This window comes from Rissa tridactyla, chromosome 1, assembly GCF_028500815.1.
Source record: "Rissa tridactyla isolate bRisTri1 chromosome 1, bRisTri1.patW.cur.20221130, whole genome shotgun sequence".
NCBI classification, from domain to species: Eukaryota; Metazoa; Chordata; class Aves; order Charadriiformes; family Laridae; genus Rissa; species Rissa tridactyla.
Window position 1 is genome coordinate 121786531 of NC_071466.1, and position 23353 is coordinate 121809883.

Sequence of the window (23353 nt, forward strand, 5' to 3'; positions counted from 1 at the left end):
TTTAGGAAAAAAAATAAAATTAAAAATTCAATAGTTAACTGAACCTCATTGAATATTCTCAGATCACAGTGGTAATTTTTTTCCCCTTGTTTCTAAGGCTCCTGGGCTAGCTTCAGCGATAGCTAACTCGGACTTCGACTCCTGTAAAGCTTGTACAAACATCCCTATGCCAAGACGCAACGTCTGGTCAGCCGGGCTGGAAAGGAAAAGCAGCAGCAGACCGTGACCCACCACCAGCCCCCTGCCTCTGCAAGCCCCAGGAGCAGCCTCCCGCCGTCCCACCTGCTCCCACAGCCCACCGGTCCCCAGCAGTAACGCCGGGGGCGGCGAGGGGGTGACAGCAGTGGGAACTCCGGTTCCTCCCGCTCCCCAAGTCACAGAGGAACAGGCTGGCAAAAGAGACGCGGCACCAGTCTTCAGCTTGTCTGGGGGAAACCCAGCCAACAAGAGGCAAATCAAAAGAAAGAGGGAGGGAGAAACGCCAAATCCTACACAAGTACATACATGTCTTTTCTGTTTGGTGCACGGGAACAAATTAAAACTCAGACATTTTAAATCATTCTGAAAAAAACCCCACCCTGCAATACATATTTTCACTATTTGTACCATTATTATTTTTTTTTAATTCTCTGTTTATTTCTTTGGGCAATGACAGCAGATCATTTGGCTTCATGTGCAGGCTGAAGCAGCAGCTCAAAATGCAAACTTCCAGAGGCACCTCTGTCACTTAAAAAGCAAACTAAGCACGAGTAAAACTCATAGAATAATTTATATGGAAAAGAAAAAGTAAACAAGTGAAAGAAAATAGAAGAGACCAAGGGCAGATACTAGGCCAGATTACAGCGTGTGCATAGATTTTACTAAGAAAAAGTAAATCCAGAAGTGAGTAGCAGCTATCAAACACAACACCCTAGAACCGCTCTGTGCCAGCAGGATAGCTACAGGGGCAGTGCTGGTGCAATGCAAGATGCTCTACACTTTGTACCTGGGCCATAGAGCAGTCTAATCCTCTAAAAAGGAGGCTTATGTTCCTGATTAAGTTCTCTGAGTAGTCCTACACTTTTCTTCTGTGTACTTTGCTTCAAAAACCGCAGCATGTAATAGTTTAATACTCGTGCAAAGAGAGACTACGTTTCCCCTACCAGCTACTCAAGCTGAACTTTTACTCAGCACTGAAAAGCCAAAGCACACAGTTTTGCTATCCGTGGGTGCTTGTTTAGTTGGCTTTTTTTATTCACACCTCTCTCCACCCCCCAAAAAAGAGAGACCTGAGCAGATCTGAATCTCTAACCTTTGTCCATCTCACGGTACACAAGGTCAGACAAAACTGGTCTTTGGAAGCTCAGGCTGGATCTATAAAGACCCTGCTTGGATAGAACCATGACTAGATCCACACAGAAGGACAAAACTAAAACAAAACCAAAAGAGAACAAGCCCTGATGTACAAAGAGCTAACGTGCAATTTTTTATTTTTTTCTTTTAAAATATATTCCTTCTCAGAGATCTAGAAACCTATCATCTGTCACATTTTTCAGACTCTGAAACCCTTGGAAGGACACGCTCTCCTGACATTCAACTCTTCCACCAGACAGCTCTAACAAGGGGAAAAAAAAAAATATTGAGCAGGATCTTGAACAGAAGTAGAACTCAAGAAGGAGGAAGTTCCTTTGTCTTCAAATTACATCCAACACACAAAACATCATCTTCTTTCAAACACTTTAACATGCTTGGAAAAAACAGAAGGTAAATTCTCTTTTTAAAGAATCAGGACTCTTCAGAAGTACTGTCCAGCAAGAAAAGAAATGGGGGGGGGGAAGTAGTCATTACATCCACATATAAAACCTTTTAGCATTACTGAATACTGAAACAACCCCATATCTTCCATACCTCACTACAAAAGAAAAAAAAAAAGCACGGTTCTCTTTGAAATACAAATACACTCTACTACGTTGTCTTTTATGACTGATTATCTCAGGTTTTACAGCATGACTGTCTGGAAAAGCCTGTGATAAGAAGCAAACACCACTTTGCACACAGAAAGCACCAGGACCAAGGTGAAGGGAGGAGATTTCCGAAAGGAGTGGAGGAATGGCAGGGAGCAGGCAGCCAAGAAGAGAGAGAAACAACCTGCCACCATTTCTGCTGATGCTTCCCGCTTTTGTGTGGGCAAGCGTAACAACCTTTCCTAAGCTGCCCAGTCATTTCCACTGGTAACTGGCCCTCCTCGCCCCAGGGAGCCCAGCCCCTGCTCCCGAGAAGCTGCAGCTTCAAGGGGAGCCGGCGGAGGTTTTGAAAGGCTAGTGGGGCAAAGAAGGGCAGGGGCTGCTCAGCGAGGGGGAAGAGAGGCAGTGCCTGCCACCCCCTCACACCCACACCTCAACTCTACAGCCCCAGCTCTAAGCAGGCAAAAATGAACATTTTCACACCTTGCAAACCAACAGTGTTGTATCTTTACAGACTACAGCCCTGAGCGGGCTGGGGACGGAAAGGCAGGCTCCTGCCCGCCTCACAGGGTCCTCACTTTTGTCAAGGACGTAGGTGAGACGGGAGGGAGACATCTCAACGGGTTACAAACCTTCAGCTGAACCTGCTCCCAGGTGTGGCTCGAAATGGGAGCAGTGGCCCTGCACTGGCAGTGGGCTACTGCTAGTGTCCCCTGATGGGCATCCCCCTGAGCCCGCATCCCACTGCTCCCGCATCCCCCTGCACCCGCATCCCGCCTCCCCACGGCTTGTCACCCCGGCCTTCCCAGGAAGTGAGCTCCCCTGCAGGCTCGCTGTCTGTCTGCAAACCAGACAGGCTTAAGAGTTCCCCACACCCATTTCGCTCAAATCCATAAAGATTTGAATTAAAGCACACAAGCGTAAAGATTTTTTTAAGAGTTACTAAGTATTACTAAGACTCAGAAACACCAATTGGAGCATCTAATGACCTCAGATTCGATGATAAAATCAGTACAATATGAACGCACCTTAATAGGGTCAGAGACTCTTGCAGCCACCGAGAAACTTTTTTCAAAGAAATAATAAGTATACTTTCAGAGACAGTTTCAATAAGGCACTGTTTCAACCATCTTTGTGTGTTTCCTACCCAAAAATTGTTTCAATAATACATAAATTACATTTTACTACCAAATTTAATCCCAAACTGAAGCAGTATGCAATGCTTTACGTTGACTAGAGACAAAGAGAGAAACTCCATCCCCCGCTGCTACACTCCATTCTGGGAGGGGGAGAAGCAAGGAGGCTTACATTTTAACAAAAATACTCAGAAGGAAAATCCACAACCAAGCAGAGAACGCTCTGGTGATGGGTGTTGAACCCACACCAATGTATACCTGACTCCGCAGCACACACGGCTGAGCAGCTTATAGTAGAGTCTCTTTTTTTCTTTACCCACTTACCACAAAACAGCACCATCATCTAAAACAAAAAGTGCTGGATCCCTGCAGTGCAATTTGTGGGTTTTACGCACATAGACATTTTAACAGAGCCCACAGGATGACCGAACGCAATTTACATGGGTTCCAACATTTTTTTAAGATGGCTGAATGGTACTGTCTACCCCAGCCGTTGCAGCAGGGCGCTATTTAAGCATTAGCTTCATGGACTATGGTAATGAACAAGGCATCTGAAGCAGGCAACATTTGAATTCCAAAACACGGCAGCTTATGCTTTGCTGTACCCTCCTGATGGCTAGATCTGGGATGGACAGTTTGCAAATGCTAACTGCCACGAAAAACTAAGAGGAAGAGAAAAAATTACCAGCCGCTCCATCTCCTGCTCCCGAAGCCGCTCTTCCCTCTGCCTCCTGTGGTAGTCCATGAGGTCTTCTCTTCCCGAAATGGAGCTAATGCTGTTCTTCCGCTCTCGCATGGATGTTTGCAGTGAGTTTGGCGTCTGTCTGTAACTTTCCAGATCTGGGTCGTCAAGTTCCACGGAACTGGTGGAAAGGTTTCTTCGGATAGAAAACGACCTGTCAAAATCCACTGGGGAGAAAGAACTACTGGGGCTTGTTCCTGAGAGTCCGAGTCTATCGAAATCATCAGAAAGATACGGGGAAGAAGGTGCTAAAAGCATTTTTTTAGCAATTCGAGGGCTTGCAGGAACACTAAGAGTTGAACTGGCGTAGGGATTATTCCCAGAGACAGAGTTTGCATGTGGTGAAACCCCTGAGCTGCAAGAAGAAAAATTCAGGTAATTATCAGCATCCAGAGCATTCTGAGGTAGATCTTTTTCTCCAAGTTTTTTCCTTTTAGTATTACCCAGAGAGCTTCTGGGTGGCAAACTTAATGGCACCAGCTGGCTTTCTGTTGATTTATAAAGTCTGGGTAGGGAACGACTGTACATTCCCATATGACTTAGAGATCCACCAGAGTATTTTCTAGGCCGCGAACCCAGAGTCTCCATCATCACATCCTTGTGCTTAACTGGCTTTATGTGAAGGGCCAGGCTGTCTTCAATATTCATCCTCCTGCCTTGCTTTGGGCTAGAAGGCATGCTGGCCGCCCCTGAATTGCTAGCAGGTGAAAGCATCAGCTCGTTCCCCGAGCTTCCATTCCACATGGTCAGAAGCGAGCCTGAGATCTTCTTCGTCTCCAACATTCCTGGGAAGTAGACGTTGTCATACGATTTGTTTCTCTGACTGTACTTTGAGTAGTGAAACTTATCCATGTGTCCAAGGGATTTTTCATTTTCTCTGTTGGCATGAATATCAAAGTCTGTCCTTCCTAAACTGTACCCACTGAGGGATGGAGACGTGCCTGATACGGAACCCAAATGCTTTACAGAGATGCTTTTATCTGGAAGATATGGGCTTTCACAGGGGAACTGCTTGCCTCCTTGAATTTTGGTAATAGAGTGTGTATTTTTAACACTGGAGGAAGGATTAGGTTTAACTGGCATAGGTTGTGAAAGGGTTAAATACGAGCCAGCATAGTCCCCGTTTGTTTTAAATTTGAGACTTGATGAATATTTCTTCTGGTTGAGGTTTTCCATAATATCCTGGAGACCATTTTCAAGGGAATTCGCCACAGAAGCCTTTCCCAAACTAGCATTTTGTAATTCCATCTGGTTTTGTGTGTGGCTATATTCTGCCATAATCTTACTGGAATCTGTAAGGAAGAGAAAAGAAGAAAAAATAAAAAGCTTTTAGCAAGTAGGTAGCCTCTTGCGTGTGCATGCCTGCACATTAACTTGAAAAGAACACTTTTGTAGTAATTACTGTGCTGGTAATAAATGTGCCTCAGATCATTAAGCAAAGGAGGGGATGCACGACTTTCCCACCTCTGTTTTTGCAAAAGATGGAGACTAAAAAGAAGGGCTACAGGGACATCACGAAATTCATACTACAAATCAGCAACACCGTTGGAAAGAGGCTAGACTCGTTCTTTGGTGTCTTATCCATTGCAGGAGTCTGTGGCTCAGCCATGAAGTTAGGAAGCATTACTATCCTGATGTTTCACAGCTGAGGAACCGAGGTGCAGGCAGAAGATGCGAAGCAGGCAGCCGAGTAAAGGAGGGCTCAGAATACAGAACATAAGCTCTGGACCACCACTTCTTTTAACCTGTGCAGCTTGTGCATCCGAGCCCCAATATACTAATGAGCTCCATTCAAAGCTCAGTAGGAGTTCGTCACCTTTCTGCTTACTCTGTGGATTGTTGTGCAAAGCTTCATGGAAAAGTACAAAACCCAGGCCCATTTTACAAGGTGTTTCAGCTCAGTGCTCTTAAAATACAAAGCTGTACCTACATCTGCAAAGAGCACTTTAGTTAAAAGATAGCCTTAAACAAGTATAATGCTAGGCTCCATGACCTCACTCAAAACAACAACAAAAACACACGACCATTCAAAACACTGTCAGGAGTTTAAGGCTCCAGGTCCTAACACTTGGTCAGAATTGTAATTTATATTCTGGAAGAGGACACACACCAAAAAAGCCTTTGCTGTGGTGGATGCTATTGTTCAACGATGTGTCAAGTTCCAGCCCACAGTTCTGAGACCAACTTTGCCGAAAGCAAAGAAAGGAATTCAGCTCCTGACAGTGTCAGTCACTGCAGGAGATAAACAGGAACCCCAGCTGGCTTGCACTTAGACCTCAGCTGATGTAGAAATGGCTCCATTAACACTTTACAGAAGCTCCTTGGATGCGCTAGGCTGTGCTTCCAACTAATAAAGCACTACTCTTCAGCATCAGTTCCTGCAGTGCCAGCGAGTGTTGCTTTGGAAAATAAGGGTCAAACCTGGGATTTACTCTTGGCTCAGTCATATTTCACCTGTGACTTCAGCCACCTCATGAGAAACCTAATCTCAGCTTGTCACTCGGCAGGAAAACCTAACATCCAAATGTGTAAAGTGCCTGTAAAATCCTCGGAGGCAAGACTTTAATCCTCTTCCAAGTACCACTTCAGACAATTATATGAACCTAGGCACAAAACTTGGAGTCCCGCCCTCCACCAGAGCTGATACGATCCAATTTCATTGAGGACCACTAGGTTCAGATACCTAATGGAACGTAGCAATGCATTCTGTGAACGGTTTTTTGATTTTTTTTTCCTGGGACATTCCTTGCTAACCAGGCAAAACCCCCTGGAATTCATTACTGTCCAGGGCATCATTCAATAGACCTCCGTTGCACAGACTTTCTCTACACAAACTGTGGTAAGTCTGTAACAATATATTCTCCTCAATTCTTAAGGAACAAACCCATAAGTTTAAGAACAAAAGGTAGCCGTCATTAATAATGTAATTGAATAGGCAGAAGATAAAAGGAGTCAGCATTATGGGGAAGGAAGCAAACAAGCAAAAAATATTAAAAGAAAAATCAAAACCTTCTTGACCACAGTGGACCTGGCTAAGCATGTGTTATATTATAAGCTTTGGCAGTGGCCAGAAACATTAACTTGCAGCTTCAAAACCAAGCCTCACGTTTACTGCTACACAGAATTTAATATCTTTATACTGACCATGATTTTACTTGCTGTGATTTTAACATGTTTGTTATGATGACACAACTACGTAAGTTGCCTTTGAACCAGTAAGGTCACAGAGCTCTCCATCACACCATCACCACCGTGAGAAGTAAAACTGCGGTTTCTTGTAATCCGAAATTTTACTTGTCATTTTTTATCTATTTTCACAACTTTTGATCAACAGCAATGACAAAGCTCAAATGAACAAAAGGAGGAACATGACCCATGTTCAACAGAACTCTTGTCAGAACGAGAAAAAAATCATCTGGAAAAGCTTAAGCATTCATCATATTAGTGGTGTTATGAGGAAGAAGAACAAGATGTAAAAGTTATTTAAAAGCACAGATATAAAGCACAATGTATATGTCTTGTATACTTAGCCTTCCATTATAGAACAGAACCTAATTTCTATCCTCGTCTTTCTCCTTCCCTCTTCCGAATCCCTCTCAAAATTGAAAGCTAATCTCATATCAAAATTGTACTGTCCAAATCATAACTTGAACACAGCTTAAGTTCAAATGTTTTTGCATAAATTCCACTGGCTCCTATATAAATAGCTTAGCAGACACATTAATGGGACATTAATAATTGTTTATTACTCCCTTGCAACACCAGTAAGGCGCATTTAATCCTAAAAAGACAGGATGCTTTTGCCAAGAAACAAGTTAGCTCATGGAAACTTTCAGGCCTGTTCACCACAGCAATGAAGCGTTCATTGTACTTGAAATCCAAACAAGTACAGTAAGAAAAGGTCACGATACCTTCATGTAGCCACTCGGATTCAGCTTTTCTCTACTGTACCTTATGCCAGTTCTTCTGCCTGTTTGGTTCCAGCACCACAGTGCCCGCAATCATACGGTTAAATCCCAACTGGACGACAGCACATGTTTAGCTGAACCCGTGGCTGCTTCCCACAAACCAGATCTTGTTTGTTTTGTTTATTTTTAGGGCAATGTTTGGGATGAGACTTTGTGAATACGCCAGGATGCGTTACACATCCCGGCTGACGCTGCCCCCGCATGCAGCTATAGGGACTGAGGCCAGGAGCTCCGGCACCCAGCCTGTCCCAAACCCATCCTGCATCCAGCTCAGCCCCAGATTTCGCTCGGTACCCTTCGGCGCACAGCACAAGGCTCCTCTGTTTAGCAAAGTATTTGCTGCCTGGAGCTATAGAGAAGGAAATTCTTCCTTTTTTATTATTATTATTTTCTCCCCCCCATTCCTTTTCTTCCTTTCCTGACTATTTTAGCTGGGGGTCACTGATATCTATTCCAGCCAGGCATTAAACCGATGGGGGAGGGTTGGCTGTCTGCAGCGTATCCAGCTGTGGCCTTATTTTGCCTGGTAAATGGAGTTAGGTATGGAATAAGAACAGCGCGCTGATCTTATCCATGTGTCAGGAGAATTAAAGGACCAAAATCAATAACAAATTCGTCAAGATCTCAGTATACTTACAAACAAACTTCATTTTTATTAATTGATTACCTGATCCAGCATTCTGAAAGGAAGAAAGGTTGCTTCTGTTTGGCATCATATTCATCTTCTACAGGATAGTTAAAACAATCCTAGTTTGAGTGAAACACAAATTTTGACCTGCAAATAAAGTAACAAAAGAAAAGAATGTTAAGAAGTGTATTCTGAGAACATTTCTCAAGTATATAACACAGACCAAAATTGGCATTTCTTATGGTTAAATTTCCTGAGACAACTCAAAAAGAAATATGTTAAAAGATATTTGGAAAGAGCACTCCATGTTTAATGTGGAGACTGTGAAAAAAAAGACACCAACTGTCTGCAGTTGTTTTATAAGTTTAAAAGTCCATATAATTTGATTTGACAATCAGCTATTATCTATGATCCTGACTCTGTGCAGGCAGTTACTAGTCACAGCTCCAGAGTTTTGTCTGCAATCCTGTGGCTTCCTTAAGAAATCATTAACAAGGTTGGACTTCTCTGCTAAAGATTTTATTTTTGAAAGCCCATAGCCCAATTTCAGCCCACGCAACGCCAGCATCCTGCGATCGTGAAGAAACCTATGCAAAAAAGGTACACGATCCAAAACACAGAAAATGTTTTGGCATGCAACGATTTCTGAGGTTCCAAAGAAGCCAGACGAGGAATGCAGATATTCTTTAAAGTTTATTTAAAAAAAAAAAAATAGAAAAAAAATGATATGGCTACAAGAGACTTGGCTTAAAAGAAATGACAAAATTAAACCCCAGCCACTAAAGACTAAAATAAAATCTAAATCCACATAGAAGATTTCCAGTGAGTTGCTCTATTAAAAGGTTTATTTATTTTTTTATACACACATCTGTTTTTAAAAGGTCGACAAAAAAGCTTTTAAAAAAAATTGCATCAAGTGACAAAAATAATGGTGACCATCTGTAGGTCCTCTGGGCTTTAACTCTGGACAAGCAAATAGAAACGCGGCAGAAAAACAAGTGAAGAATGGAGACAGATGTCTGGGGCTGTCTAGAGACCAGCCACCTATTTAATTAACCGCAGTCATCGCAGCCGCAACGTTTCAGCTCTCCACTGCACAGACTTTTCATGCCATGCTTTTTCACGTTATTCTCCTGGGAGGACAGCCCTGGCAGAAGGGAGCTGGCTGCTAACCCCTGCAGAGGGAAGCTCCTTCACCGTGACCTCTGGGCTTCTCCCTCACTGCCTTCCCCTCACCAGGGTGCTGTCCCACAGGGGGACTCTGTCCCTCTCCGCTGCTCCTGGATTCCTGGATTCCCAGGAATCCCCCTGTGCTGGTCTCGCTTCTCAGTGCTGCTTCTTTCCCCGCAGAGGTCATTTCTCACCCCTAAGGAGAGTTTCCACCCCATCGGGCACCTCTCCCTGCCTCACAGCGAGAGGTGGGCTTCACCCTGACGGCTCCAAGAGCACACAATCTACCATCCCCCAAAAACAGCTCTGCTCTCCAAGGAGACAGGGAAATGAAGGAGACCCTCAGAGCACCATACCTCCTGGGGGGGACTCACCCACCGCGCCTGCCCTCTCCAGCACCGCAGAACTGAAGTTCTCCAGAGCAGATGGTGGGAAACAGCCTGGACAGCTTTTCAACCCAAATTTCATGTTCAAGAGATTATTTTGTTGACATGAAACATTTACCATCCCTTTCGCCCCTCCTTGGGTCTTCCACCCCATGGAGAGACTCCTTCCCTAATTCCTTCCAGCTTGCCTTGCATCCTCCAAACTTGAAACCCGTGTAGCATCCTAGGTGCCTGCTTTGCCAGGAGCAGGGTTGGGGGGCTGCCCGCGAGACCCCCCATCAGGGCTGTGGCCGATGGGCAGCTGACCCCAGCAAGAGCTAACAGTGGCTCCCTCACGTGTCAAACTGGCTCTCTGCCTTTTGCCTGCCTATGAAACGTGGAGGGCTAGGACAAAAATCCTGTTAAAACTGGTGCTACCTTGCCTGCTTGGCATATCGCTTGTGTAACCTCTATTAAAAATACCGCACTTCAACCTGAGCTCCCCAGAGAACAAGGAAAAACGTAACTTTTCAGGACATGTTCAACCTGAGACAGAAAACTAGCAACTCTCAACATTTCACACTGTTCTGTAACAGGAGTATAATCATATAATAGAACAGAAAACTAAAATATGGACAACTTGGAATTAAAAGACAGAAAAAAGGGTTCTTCAAAAGAAAGGAAAAAGTGTAATTGGATTTCCTGTGTCTCCAACGTTGCTGCTTTATGGTTAAAATAATTGGTAAGATCACCAAAAACCTCATCCTTTCTGTCTCGTAAGATGATGGCTACCACTTAATCAACATGACAAACGTTAAGGAGAGAACAGCCGAGAGGGAAGGGTTTCTATGTAATTGAAAATTCAGTCTTCAATTCAGTTTGGTGAATACCTGGGTTTGCTAATAGCCGAAAGGAAAAATGTCTTTTTTAAGGTTAAATATTTATATGGTTTCAGTTCAAGTTTGAGAACTCATTACACATCCCTCTTCTTAGAGGATGAGAGATCACAGAAGTCGTCACCTAGCAATAACTGGATTTTTGGGGGGAAGAACTTTCGAAAAATCTCCACTGTGTGCATAAACAAGAAACAATTAATGAATTAATGAGCTAAACAAATTAACAGCTCAAAATCCAGAGTTTATCTGCTCTCACAAAATCATATTCTTTCAGATGAGGGTTAAGCAGGGCCTCATGCAACAACCAGCGAGGCTGACTTTCGTTACAGAGCGCATGCCGTGCTCTGCCTTGGCTGGAACGAAGCAAAATTATTTCATCTGGGATTTATAAAGTCATCCAAAGTGAATGTATACAGCATTACCAATCATGTTTCATCTCTACGGTGCCCAGGCCAAATTAAGTTTTGTTTCACTAACAACCAGAAGAAACAGTGATTCACGACTCAAACAGGCGGCAAGTCAAACAAAGGATTCCAGTTTTAAGATATTATAACATAGGGTGGCTTTACAGTAAAAACTCCTTTCCCTTGGCGCTGCAGCTCAACCAAGCCACAGGTACAGCTCTACCCAGCTTTTAGTCCATAGATTCAGGGTGACATTTTCTCGGCACGTAGTTTCTCACCCCTTCCTTTACTTCGGCCGGGGCTGGTACCCACCTCCCTTTAGCAGAGTTTGCTACGGCACCCACTTTGCTCTTACATTACCCACCGAGTGGGTTGCGATGCCTCAGGCATTGCTAAAGTGCTCCCTTAACTGAAAATAAACAGTCAATTTTAAACAGAGCTCTCAAATTCAGCCATCTCTCCTTTAAGGTTTTTCTGCTCTTCGTTGTTCCTTCATTTTCGGTTTCTCGCAAAACATCACCAGTGGTTCCCAGCAGCTCCTGTCCCCTCTCCTGTCTCTGACGCTTCTCTTCAGAAGTTTCTCTTCAGAAACTCTGACAGCAGTGTACAGCCACCCACAGAAAACAGATTAAACCCCAAGTAGTGATGGAGGGCAAGGACAAAACCCCACCATTGCCACCATCCGCACAACACCATTAGGGTTTAATTTGTTCTGAAACAAGGTGGTTTTCAAACTATTAGGGTCTACTTCAACTGTTCCAATAAAACACACACTGTTTTGGAAACAAGAAAGCCTCTTAGATTTTTTCCCCCTGAACTAAATTTGGTGAATGAGTGCCGATGGCTTCGGTGCCCGGAAATTTAACTTTCCCACGGTATAGCACACCTACGTGCATAAATGGACTGCTCCATTACCAAGTTGTTTTACCTTTTTCCTGCATAATCTGAGGACAATGTACTTGCTCCTGATTAAATCAAGCCTGTTTTTTTCCCTGACTTACTTTGCCTATTTGCAAACAAAAGTCTCGATAGGCTCAAACTGATGGGAAAGTAAAACTCACCAGGATCTGTAGTTTACCTCCAAAAACACCTGAGTGTAAACCCATCTTTCCCCAACCCCTTAAAGCTTACTGTCAAACTAAAACAATATATTCACAGAAAGGCACCTGCATAATTTGGTGGAGATTCTGTATCCATAAACTAGCAAACAGACACATCCTTAAGAGCGAGCGCAGCCATCTCTGCCAAAAACTGGCCAACTCGTCAAGGCTGTTACTTAAAGGTCACCTTAAACTTCCTTCTTCATTTCCTCCTCCTCCTCCCCCACAACACAATATACTAGAGACCCTAAACTACAGCTAATTTCCTGCCAGCATAGCCCTGAAATCTGCTCAGTCCCTGCCTTTTCATGGTGTAGGGCTTGCAATACATTGATCCCAGCGGTGCCACTAAGCCTGGTTACAGGCACAGGGTGTTTTAGTTCCCAGAGCTCATAGCTTGGCACCTTCACCCACGCTAAATAAATTAAAAAGCAAGTATCTGTGAATCAGATTTGACTAAGTCACTCCCTTGTAATCCTGCAGGTTTCCGATGTGGAAAAGGGAGCGGCAGAGGAAGTCGCTCTCACGGCTTATCTCTTCCTCTGAGAAAGTATCGCGTTGGATATTGGGGAAGGAGCAGAAAAAGGGCAATTCAGCAACAACAGAAAACACCTTAAATAACTTTATCCCCCTCATAAACCACATCTATTTTACTGGAATAACTAAACTCAACTACTCCAAAAAACACACCCAAATACGACATTTTTCATTATTCTGTCCTACCGTATTAGCATGATTCTATTCTACTTGATAAGGACTGATGTTGTAGGCATTGTCATATCAATTGCCCTTTCCAGTGGATGGAAGCCACATAATCATTTTAATCAGGTCACGACAACTGACAATTTTAAATGTGCATCAAAAATGTAAACATTCATTACCATGTAAATATTACAGTTTGCTGACTACAAATTGAGATTTCACGGAATCACGGAATTTCAGAGTTGGAAGGGACCTCTAGAGATCATCTGGTCCAACTCCCCTGCTAAAGCAGGATTGCCTAGAGCACATTACTCAGGACTGCATCCAGGCGGGTCTTGAAAGTCTCCAGAGAAGGGGACTCCACAACCTCCCTGGGCAGCCTGTTCCAGTGCTCTGCCACCCTCACCGTAAAGAAGTTTTTTCCCATATTTGATCAGAACTTCCTATGTTCCAGCTTGCGCCCATTGCCCCTTGTCCTGTCATTGGGAACCACTGAAAAGAGTCTGGCTCCATCCTCCTTAAACCCAACCTTTAGATACTTGTAAACATTCATAAGGTCCCCCCTCAGCCTTCTCTTCTCCAGGCTAAAGAGTCCCAGCTCTCTCAGCCTTTCCTCGTAAGGCAGATGCTCCAATCCCTCAATCATCTTTGTTGCCCTACGCTGGACTCTCTCCAGTAGCTCCCTGTCTCTCTTGAACTGGGGAGCCCAGAGCTGGACACAGTATTCCAGTTGTGGCCTCACCAGTGCAGAGTAGAGGGGGAGAATGACCTCCCTTGACCTGCTGGCCACACTCTTCCCTGTGCAGCCCAGGATTCCATTGGCCTTCCACTGACATAAGAGACACTGACTGCTGAGTGCGTCCAAATAAAAATGACAGTGAAAATGTTGAGGCTTTATAACTTTTGTGCCATAATAGCTACTCTTACCTGAAGTTGAAACTGTTAAAGTACACATTTCAATGAATCTAATCTCATTCCAATGCATCTGGTAGGACAAGAGATTAGACTACCTACTCAAACTGCATTATTTTAGTAGACATCACTGCCGCCTCCTTATTTTGCAGTCACACAAACCACTGCTTCATCTGGACTACTTCACTGAGATAAGCTGAGGTGAGACGAAGAGTTAATTCTTTTCTGCCCAAAGAAAAGCCACTGGCAGGTAGAAACATATTAGAAGAGATTTCTGTTAAAACAATGAACTCCTTTCTTCGTGCAGAAAAAAAGGGCTGGCAGAGGGCAAGCCAACCTCAAGTCATGCTCCTCTTTTCTATCTTCATGCCTTTCTGGCAGTTAAACTTAAGAGTCAGTTATCCGACCCAATGACCGATTCATCTCACGCCAGCAATGACGAGCTCCCTGGTATTATTCTGACACTATTTCATTAACTCCTTTTGTACTGAAAATTTGAGCATGCTCAAAAGATTTGCAAATCGAGACTTAAAAAATTCCCACAGACATGGCAAATAGAAAGCTCTGCTGGTGGCTGGTGGACTATGATTGCTTACATCTCAATGCGCAGACAAACAAAACCCAAAACAACCTAGTCGGTGTAGTAATAAATGCACATAAATACTCTAGACCAATATAATTCCCACTCCTGAAGCCCAGGAAATACAGACTTCCTTGATGTAAAATTTCAGGAAGGGGGCTGAGTGCAAAACAATTATGAATCCAAATCCATACTGTATAGGAGCAGAAATTCTCACTGTACAAGAGCAGAAAGACCCTAAAGAAAAGTTTCTCCTTTTCCATTCTATCTGACATGATAAGCTTGCCCCTAGGATGCCCCGAACAAATTCAATGAGAGTTTGCCATGCACAGCAGGTAGCTAAGTCCAGAAAATCTAGGCAGCTAGAAAAACTAATCAGAACAGCTTCAAAGATCATCTACTGCCTTTTTTCTTTTTTTTTTTTTTTTGCCTTCTTGGATGTCCTTACCATTTTTCCCTGTCTATTGCATTTTCCCACTCTCTCAGGCAACCTTTGCCCATGATCTGCTTTCCTCTGTGCTGATTTCTTTCACTGCCACTTTGTGCCTGTCGCTTCCTTTCGTTAATCAGTTCCCTCCAGTGCCCACTTATTCTGACAGTTTCTGTCTCTCTTACTTCGTTTGTCCATTTCTCCTCAATTTGTCTCCCTCCTGAGATGCTTGCCCCATATTTCCAAACGTCCCCTCTAGCTCTTTAACGCTTCTTCACTTCCCAGCACTCTCTGGGCAGCGAGCATGCCCCCGGACTAAATGCTTCTCATCACACTTGCTTGGCAAAACCACATCATGACAAGCGACAGCTCAAGTGGCATCCGCCGTGGCTGTTGCGCTACCAAGCCACGGGCCTGCCGGCACCAATACAGGCCAGCATTTATCAGCAAGTCCCAGGGCTGCCTTCCCTCAAGCGAGGAATACAGGTACTAGACCTGCAGTTACACCACTTCACATAATTAAACTGACTCCACCTGCACGAGATTTGAGTAAGAAAAATCAAGCCTGGTCACATTTACGGAGTTCACTCCTATATTGCAGTCTCTGGAGGACCTTCTACAGGAGAAAGCTTTCCTTGGATTTCCGTGGCGTCTTGGATGTGCCCCACTGGTCTAAAACAAAACCTAAATGAACAGCATCTTATCTGAGCACCTGAAACAGGGCGTCGTCTTATAGCTGTTTAGTTAATTCAATGGGAAGCGCTGTTTGCTATACTGCCAGTTACTACACATCAGAATTGTTTAACAAATGAATATGGAGAGAATACATGCCACGTGCAGTGAACACAACATCAGTTCCTTCATAAACAATCACCAGCACCTCCCCCACCCACTTTCATTATTTCAGCTTTCCTCTGGATCTTCAAGTGGAAAAGACAGGCAAGATCTTCCCATCCAAACCCCTTTAGTCCTTCTGATCCAACTCTAGCTTCAAGGCGGACCTGCAATCTTATCTGACCCATCCCCTGCTTCCTATCTAAAAACAAAATACTCCAAATTTTTCATAGTGAACTTTGTTCCTGCCCAACAATGGTCAACTGGTGTCTTTGCATACTTTCAAGGAGCTGGTTGCTAACTGTATCTGATAAGCACAGACACTAACTGATATGGAAAAAATGGAAAAAAATGACTGCTCTTCCTGTCCTGGTTTCTGACAAAGATTTCCATTCCCTCAGTAAAAACACAGGCACACAGAAGGGTCAATTTAGCATTTGTCAAAATGGAAGGGAAACAAACTTCTGGTGTGGAAAAGGAACTGCATAAAACGAACAAAAATGGTACTGTTGCCTCTGGAAATGATAGGGTGTCAGTATTCGCCTGCCCTAAAAGTATCTCTTCCTCTGTTACCCTCTTAGTTCAGCCTACCCCTTCCCTTGACAGCAAAGGTAGGCACTCTTCCATCTTCTGATTACTTCATCTCCTTTCTCTCCTACATCGCTTCCTTCTGCTGTGGGAAAGCAAGCCTATCCTTTGTGATTCCATTTGGCACCACCATGCCTTACCTCCTCCCATCTCTCTTCCTTTCCTGTTTTAATACCTTATCTTTGGGGACCTTACGTATGAGAAGAGAGAGAAAGGAAAAATTGAGAAGTTCACCAGATGTGTGAACTTGCAGAACTGCCTCTCTCTTATCTCCCTCTTCCCCCCAAAGAGAGGGAAGGTGCAGCACAAAGATGAAATATTCACCATGTTCTGACTGGCAACACATCCACCCAGCTGCCCTGGAGATGCAGACAGGGATGATTCGGGCACATACAGAGTCAAGGTGCCCAGGCAAGATGACACGTTGACAAGATGAGCATTTAGGGGAAAAGGAATTGGTGACAAAAGCCATGTGTTTAAGATCACACAAGCACTCTATGTCAGGAGCAGACAGCCCATCTCTCGAGCTTTTATGTAAGCACAGCCAGTCTATTTACACTTCTGCACATGGGGAAATTCCTCAGGCAGCTTTGGGGCAGAAGGAGAAAAGATGGGACTGTTGAGTATCCAGCCTGTTCCTCCTTTTCGGTAGCTTTCTGAAAAGGCTCCCGTCTCCAAGCTGAATTCACTACCGAGCGTGTGGCTCTGGGCGACACCGAAGCGTACCCCGGCTCCGGCTGCTGACAGGGCTACACGAAAGGTGACTTCCAAGACCTAAATCTGCCAGAGGGAGACCCCAGCCCCAAACCCCTTGATATTCGCAAGCCAATCGGACGCAATGCCGGATTCCTGTTGCTCAACTCCAGCGATGCCGAGGCAGCATCCATCCATCCATCCATCATCAGCTCAGCCCTGGGAGAAACCCATCTCCGCCGGGCACAGCAGCCTTCGCACCGCCGCAGGAAGCTCGAAAAGCCACCAGCCTAACAAAGAAGGGCGGACAAAGAGCCCTGTCCTACGGCTTCCCCTCCACCAGGTAGATCATCGCCGACGGAGAACCAAGCCAAGCCCAGCCCCGCGGTTGCCCCCTCGCCTCCTCCGCCCACGGACGCGCGGGGACGGACGCCCCCGCCGCCAGCCGGGGCAGAGGCTTTGTTCGCCGGCGGGGACGCGGCAGCGCCCGCCAGCACCGGGGCCGGGGCGGGGGGGGAGTGAAACACCCGGACAAAGAGGGAGAAGCGACTGGCGCCGAGAGGGAACACGGGGGGAGCCCCGTACCGGGTTCTCCGCCGAGCCGGGCGGCAAGGGGGGGGGGGGGAGGTCCCCCACCGCCCCCACCCGTCAGAAACGCGAGGGGGCTGCGGGGGGATGCGTGACACAAAACTCCCCTAAAAGTAGCCAAAACCCGGGGACAGCAGTGAGCAGCTCAGCCGGCGTCAGCCCGGGCTCTGCGCGCCCGGGAGGGACCCTCTCCCCATCCCCGAGAGCGGAGCCGCCGTCGCGCCCCGGCAGCGCTACACCCACCCCGCGGGACGGCGCTTCACACCCCCCTAACCCCTCCCGGCCCCGCACTTACCGCCACCGCCGCCTCCTGTCGCCGCTGCCCCCCGCGCATCCCGCTGCCCGCCCGGCCGCCGCCGCCTCCCGCCTCCCCCCGCCGCCGGGAGCCGCCCCCCGCACGGCAGCCAGCGCCGCCCCGCGCAGGGCTGGGGCGTGGGGCACCCCCCGCGGGCGGAATGGTTCGCTCCCCTCAGGCCGGGGTCGCGGCGGCGGGGCGGCCGAAGGGGAGGCGGAATGGGGGGGGGTGTGTGTGAAGGTGGACGGGGCGGAAAGGGGGAGAGGCGCGCAGGGAATACCGACAGCGTGGGGTTGCGGGGGGGCTGGGGCGACGATGCATAAATATGAATCGCCTGGCAATTTCCTGCCTGCGAGATTAGCTGAGCAAACAGGGCGGCTCTGGGAGGGCGCGGGCCCGGTTTCCCTCGCCTGGGGCTGGGGGGGTGCCATTACCTGCCTGCGCCTTCCGTCCTCCTCCTCCTCCTCCTCATCCCGAGGGCAGCCCTGTCGGAGAGGGGGCTGCCCTCTGCCCTCCCAACCCCCGAGGGGAGCCGCGTTGCCCCTCTGCCCTGGTGGGGTGTCACTGCCGGTCGCCCCAGCCCCGGGGTCACCAACCTGCTGCCCCTTTTCAGAAGCCTTACTGCAACTTAGTCTTACCTGAAAAAAATACACATGTGCATGTATGTGTGTATTATAGATACATATATATGTGTATTACATTTATACATATATATGTATATATACACACATATATGTGTATTATATGTGCATATATATATGTGTGTGTATATATATGTGTATTATATACATACACACATAAATATCATAAATCATAGAATGGTTCAGGTTGGAAGGGACCTTAAGGATCACCCAGTTCCACCCCCCTGCCATGGGCAGGGACACCTCCCACTAGACCAGGCTGCTCAAAGCCCCATCCAGCCTGGCCTTGAACACCTCCAGGGATGGGGCTTCCACAGCTCCTCTGGGCAACCTGTTCCAGCGCCTCACCACCCTTATGGTAAAGAGTTTCTTTCTAATATCTAATCTAAATCTCCCCTCTTCCAGTTTAAAACTGTTACCCCTCGTGCTATCGCCACGCTCCCTGATAAGGAGTCCCTCCCCATCTTTCCTGTAGGCCCCATGTATACACATGTAGGGCCCCCAAAAGACTCCCGTCCTGGCCCCGTGCATCAGCAAAGGATGCGCGCAGTTGGCAGCTGCCACCACCAGCATTTTGCTGTCCCACAGCGGGGAGCGGAGCCACTGAGCCTGGCCGAGCCTCGATGGTGGGAGTTTGAAACCAAAGCAAGGGTACATGCCTCGCCTGTCCCCTGTTTGGCGAGTGGCTGGGGGTGCGGATCCAGAGCCCTTCAGGGGTCCCCGCAGAGGCAGCGAGGCTAACCGCTGGCTTGCAGCTGTTCCCAAGGAGAACAACAAGGGCAAAGAGCTTCCGGGGAGGTGCCGTCGAACCCCCAGGATCAGTGTATGCTGGGAGCCCCGGGGCATTTAACGAACCTTCGCTTTCTGAGTGCACATAGAGTGTCAGCTTGGTAAGAGAAACGCCAGTGATGAGATGCGAGCCAGCCTGCAGGGCTGTGCTCAGGGCAGCAAGCCAGAGTGTCCTGCCTAGTGATCTTGTTCCGTGCTGTGTGGCCCCATCACTCCACCTTTCCCCATTTGTTTCCCACCAGAGGAAATTCAGGGATCCCAGCACGTACCTGCAGCCCAGGGGTCCTGTGGCATGAGTGGAAGCTCAGAGATCGAAACTGCTGTCACCATCACTGACTGTTCCCACCAGCCACGGGGAAATAGGGTTCGTCGTGATCTGGTTCCTGCCTTGCATATTCCACGGGATATTTTACTTGCCTAAAACCGTTACTTTACCACAATATAAACTTTGTAATAACTCATTAAAATCTGGAGTCTGTATAGTAACACCCACAGTACCAGAGAATATTAAAAAAAAAAAAAATTGCCTTGGCTGTCCTGGTGTCTACTGTGTTTTATGTATAAAAAGACAAGCTTTTGAGACTAATTACCCTAATAGGCCAAAATCTAGATGAGTTGTTCTTCTGTGATGGCCCCACAAATATCCGAGTGCTTCATGTACTCCCAGTGTTGAACCTGGCTCTTCTGTTGTGTTCACTGAACAATCAAGGAGTACACACAGTTAAAAAAATAAAGGCATATATGCCTAACGAATGCAGAGTTAAGAACATGCCCACAGCTAGAAGAGGCGAGAATGACTTTTAACCCTGCCACAGCCAGAGCCAAAAGCAGCCAGCCTTCCCTTCGTCTCACATGATCTTCCTTTCAAGTGGGAAAACTGTAAGTAATAGTCTGCAAAAATCTCCCTAGGGAAAATGATGCCTATTAGTACAGAAAGGAGTAACTTTGCACTTGCAGTTAAACTGTTACTCCAAAGGACTTTTGATACGCTGGCTGAAATGTTCCTTTAGTTCCTACACAGTAGGTGAGGTGGCAGCAAAGTTGGATCAAGCAGAGCATGTGTTTCCTCTCATACATGTATGCTGGGAAAATTTTATCTGAGTCAGGGTCATCTGTTTCTTGGCAGCAAAGGAGAGAAAAATATGAAATAAAGCTTATTTCTCAAATAACAAGAGGTACTCAAAACCAGCCATAGCTGAGGCCCTAAAATAACTCGATAAGTTGGAATGTCTAGCAGGCAAGAGTCTGGCATTTTAAAAACAAACAAAAAAACTCTCTTGGACATTTTATAAGTAGGAAATACTTAAAACTTAGCAAAAAAAGTGAAACTCCAAAAAACAAAGAGCTGAAAACTCTTGTTGGAACAATACTATTAAAGAAAGTCAGGAAAAATGGTATGGAAACTTGCACAAGAGCTACAAGGCGTAGATGGGTTCAGCAGTCCAGTTAGCTAGCTTTAAGTGTTTTCATGGCAGTTGCACGGCTACATCAACTGTATTGCATATCATAGAGGCTTTCAAAGTTCTCCACCCCTGAGTATGCAAGCATGCCCAATAAAAGTTTTGTTTCCATGGTAATTCATATAAGTAGAAATCAAATGCTGGCATGTTTGCAAAAAGCATGCTTTAATCAGGAGCATTGAGAACGTTAATAAAATACTTCAGTGCCGCGCTTCTGTAACAGGGAAGGCGAGATCACTTCAGATACTTCAGAACTGAAGTCACCACTGAGCAGGCACCCGCAGTCACAACCTCTGCATTACTTGGTCCCTCACCTTTACAGATTTTATCCACTTCAGGTGTGGACGTGACTGCATTTCTGTCAAATGAGCCAGAGCCCACAGCCGGGAGTTGGTTCAGGCTTTATGCTGCCTGCAGGAGGAGAGACAATACCCAGCCTGACAAAGTCAGTTGAGATAAAGCTACCCATTGATGACTGGGTGTAACTACACCCAGTCTTTTCTTTGGTGGCAAAACTGGTCTGGTTTCTTCCTTTTCCTGCCTTAACTATTCATTTGGGTTCCCCATCTGTAGTTTGTGACCTTCTTTGGTGGGCTGACGCAGTTATTTGTGAAAACCAGATCAAGGAAATGATCCAGGTGAAACCTCTTCCTCCCCTGCACCTCTTCCCCTTCTGAAAAAGGTCCAACAAGTACTTGCGTTAGAGTGACTGATGAGAAGAGGAACACCATAGATCTGAGCAGCAGTGCTTGAGACCGAGCCTCCATTTCTTGAACCGATGTCACCAATGGATTATTAAATTGCACTCTTTGTAAAAAAACATGTCACAACAAATGCAGTCCTAAGGATTCAGTGCTTTCCAGCGTGTAACCAGAGCATTTTGAACTACTGCCTCAGTGAAAAAACCCAGCTGTTGCTTGCCATTGCAGAATAAAACTACGCAATTATTTATAGCTTGAAAATAATAACAATGGTCACAACCAGAACTTCTGGTGAAACTTCAAAGCAAGCGGTGATTCTTCTGTTGCAACTTCCTCAGAGACGTTTGAGGCAGTGTAGCAGGCTGGATTCTAGGTACTGGAAGAAACTTGATTTTTAGGGCTTGTTGGAAATCTCTGCAAAATAAAAAGGCAACCTGGAGCATGACTGCATTCATCAGTACCATTCCGGTGAAAAAAATCATGCCCAATAGTTACACTGGTCGTTCAAGTTAAAAAATGTAAAAATCTGTTAATGCAGCACACAGTAGAGAGGTATATCAAACAATAGCAAAATCATATAAGCTGAGGTTCAATCAGTGGAGTGTTCTTGTGACTTGCCCTGAAACTTTCTTAAATTGTCACACAAGAACTACCGAGAAGAAACTGCCTGGGGAAAATAAGTTACATGAGTAATCAAATCTCATGCTCCAGGGCACAAGTCAATTGCTGGAAGGGTCAAGAAAGGAATTTCCTCACTCTCTTCCTTTGCACAGTTGTACACAATTAACTAGGTTGTAATTGCAAGGCAAGAAAGCAGTTAGGTTTTGCATTCCTCTGAATCATCAGGCTCTGGCTGCTTTTGCAGCTGAATTCAGAGCTTAAGGGACACGTCGGGTAGGTGGGTTTTGTTGCACTTCTCTGAGGCTTTGCCTAGATTTTTGAGGTCTTTTCTTCCTTTGATGCTGACTGCCTAGCTCAGAGCATGGCTGCATTGCAGAACTACCGTTAAAGCGAGGACTCGACTAATTCGGGCAGTTAGTTTTCTGTTAATAATAAGTAGTTAACTTAAAAATGTCTCTATGGATAAGTTGCACAACTCATAATGACTAATTTAAGTAGTAGCAATGTCGTAGCCATAATAGCCTAAAGATATAAACAAGACAAGATTTGTCGGAAAGGTAACCATTTTTATTAAAGTAACTAGACATTTAGTGCAACAGAAGATCACGCTATTTCTTCTTTAAATAGAACATTTTAGTAATCAAAAGGATTTTTGCTAACACGGGCCAGACATTACTCTGCTTCAAATCACAAGAGCACTACCTTATTAGCTTGTGTATGGCTATCTGTCTTGGCAGCTGATTAATTGCTTCCCTTTGCTAGAATCAGCATGCTTCTGTGGATGGGGGTGGCTTAGGCCTTAATTAGCCAACTCAGACAGTGCAGCTCAGCTCCCTACGGTGTTACTAAAGTTCTTCTGTACACAAGTGCATTTTTGATATATGATCTGTGAGCAAACGTGTTGAAAACTGCAAGCACTAGGTCTACAGGCGACGCCTTGGTCCATGCCCCTCATAGATGTTAAGTCAGCAGGCAAAGGGTTGGCAGAAGACAGGGTGCAAATGCCATAGCTACGCTGGTTTACAGTTAATTACAGTCACAGGTTAGGGCAGCAACTCATTTTGTATTCAGTGGTTGGACACAAGGGTATCTTCATCCTACAGTTGCCCCTTCTAGACTTATCTTTTCCCCAGCCAGCAATAAGCTGATTCATAAGTTCCCACATGC

The 23353-nt window shown here is 45.8% G+C and overlaps 1 protein-coding gene across 6 annotated transcripts in view; it reads right to left on the minus strand.

Annotated features, from left to right (window-relative positions):
* PHLDB2 (pleckstrin homology like domain family B member 2) overlaps window positions 1-23353 on the minus strand; it is a 128343-nt gene that overhangs the window by 53709 nt on the left and 51281 nt on the right. For 3 of the 6 annotated variants that reach the window (XM_054189094.1, XM_054189095.1, XM_054189089.1), the window contains exons 1-3: window positions 17975-18036; window positions 8457-8564; window positions 3765-5113 (exon numbers count right to left, since the gene is read on the minus strand). In XM_054189094.1, coding sequence (XP_054045069.1) covers window positions 3765-5113; window positions 8457-8511 — 1404 coding nt within the window. In that variant the 5' untranslated portion in view covers window positions 8512-8564; window positions 17975-18036. Of the gene's footprint in view, window positions 1-3764; window positions 5114-8456; window positions 8565-17974; window positions 18037-23353 lie in introns of those variants that run through there. The other 3 variants (XM_054189091.1, XM_054189092.1, XM_054189093.1) reach the window with 1 other exon arrangement.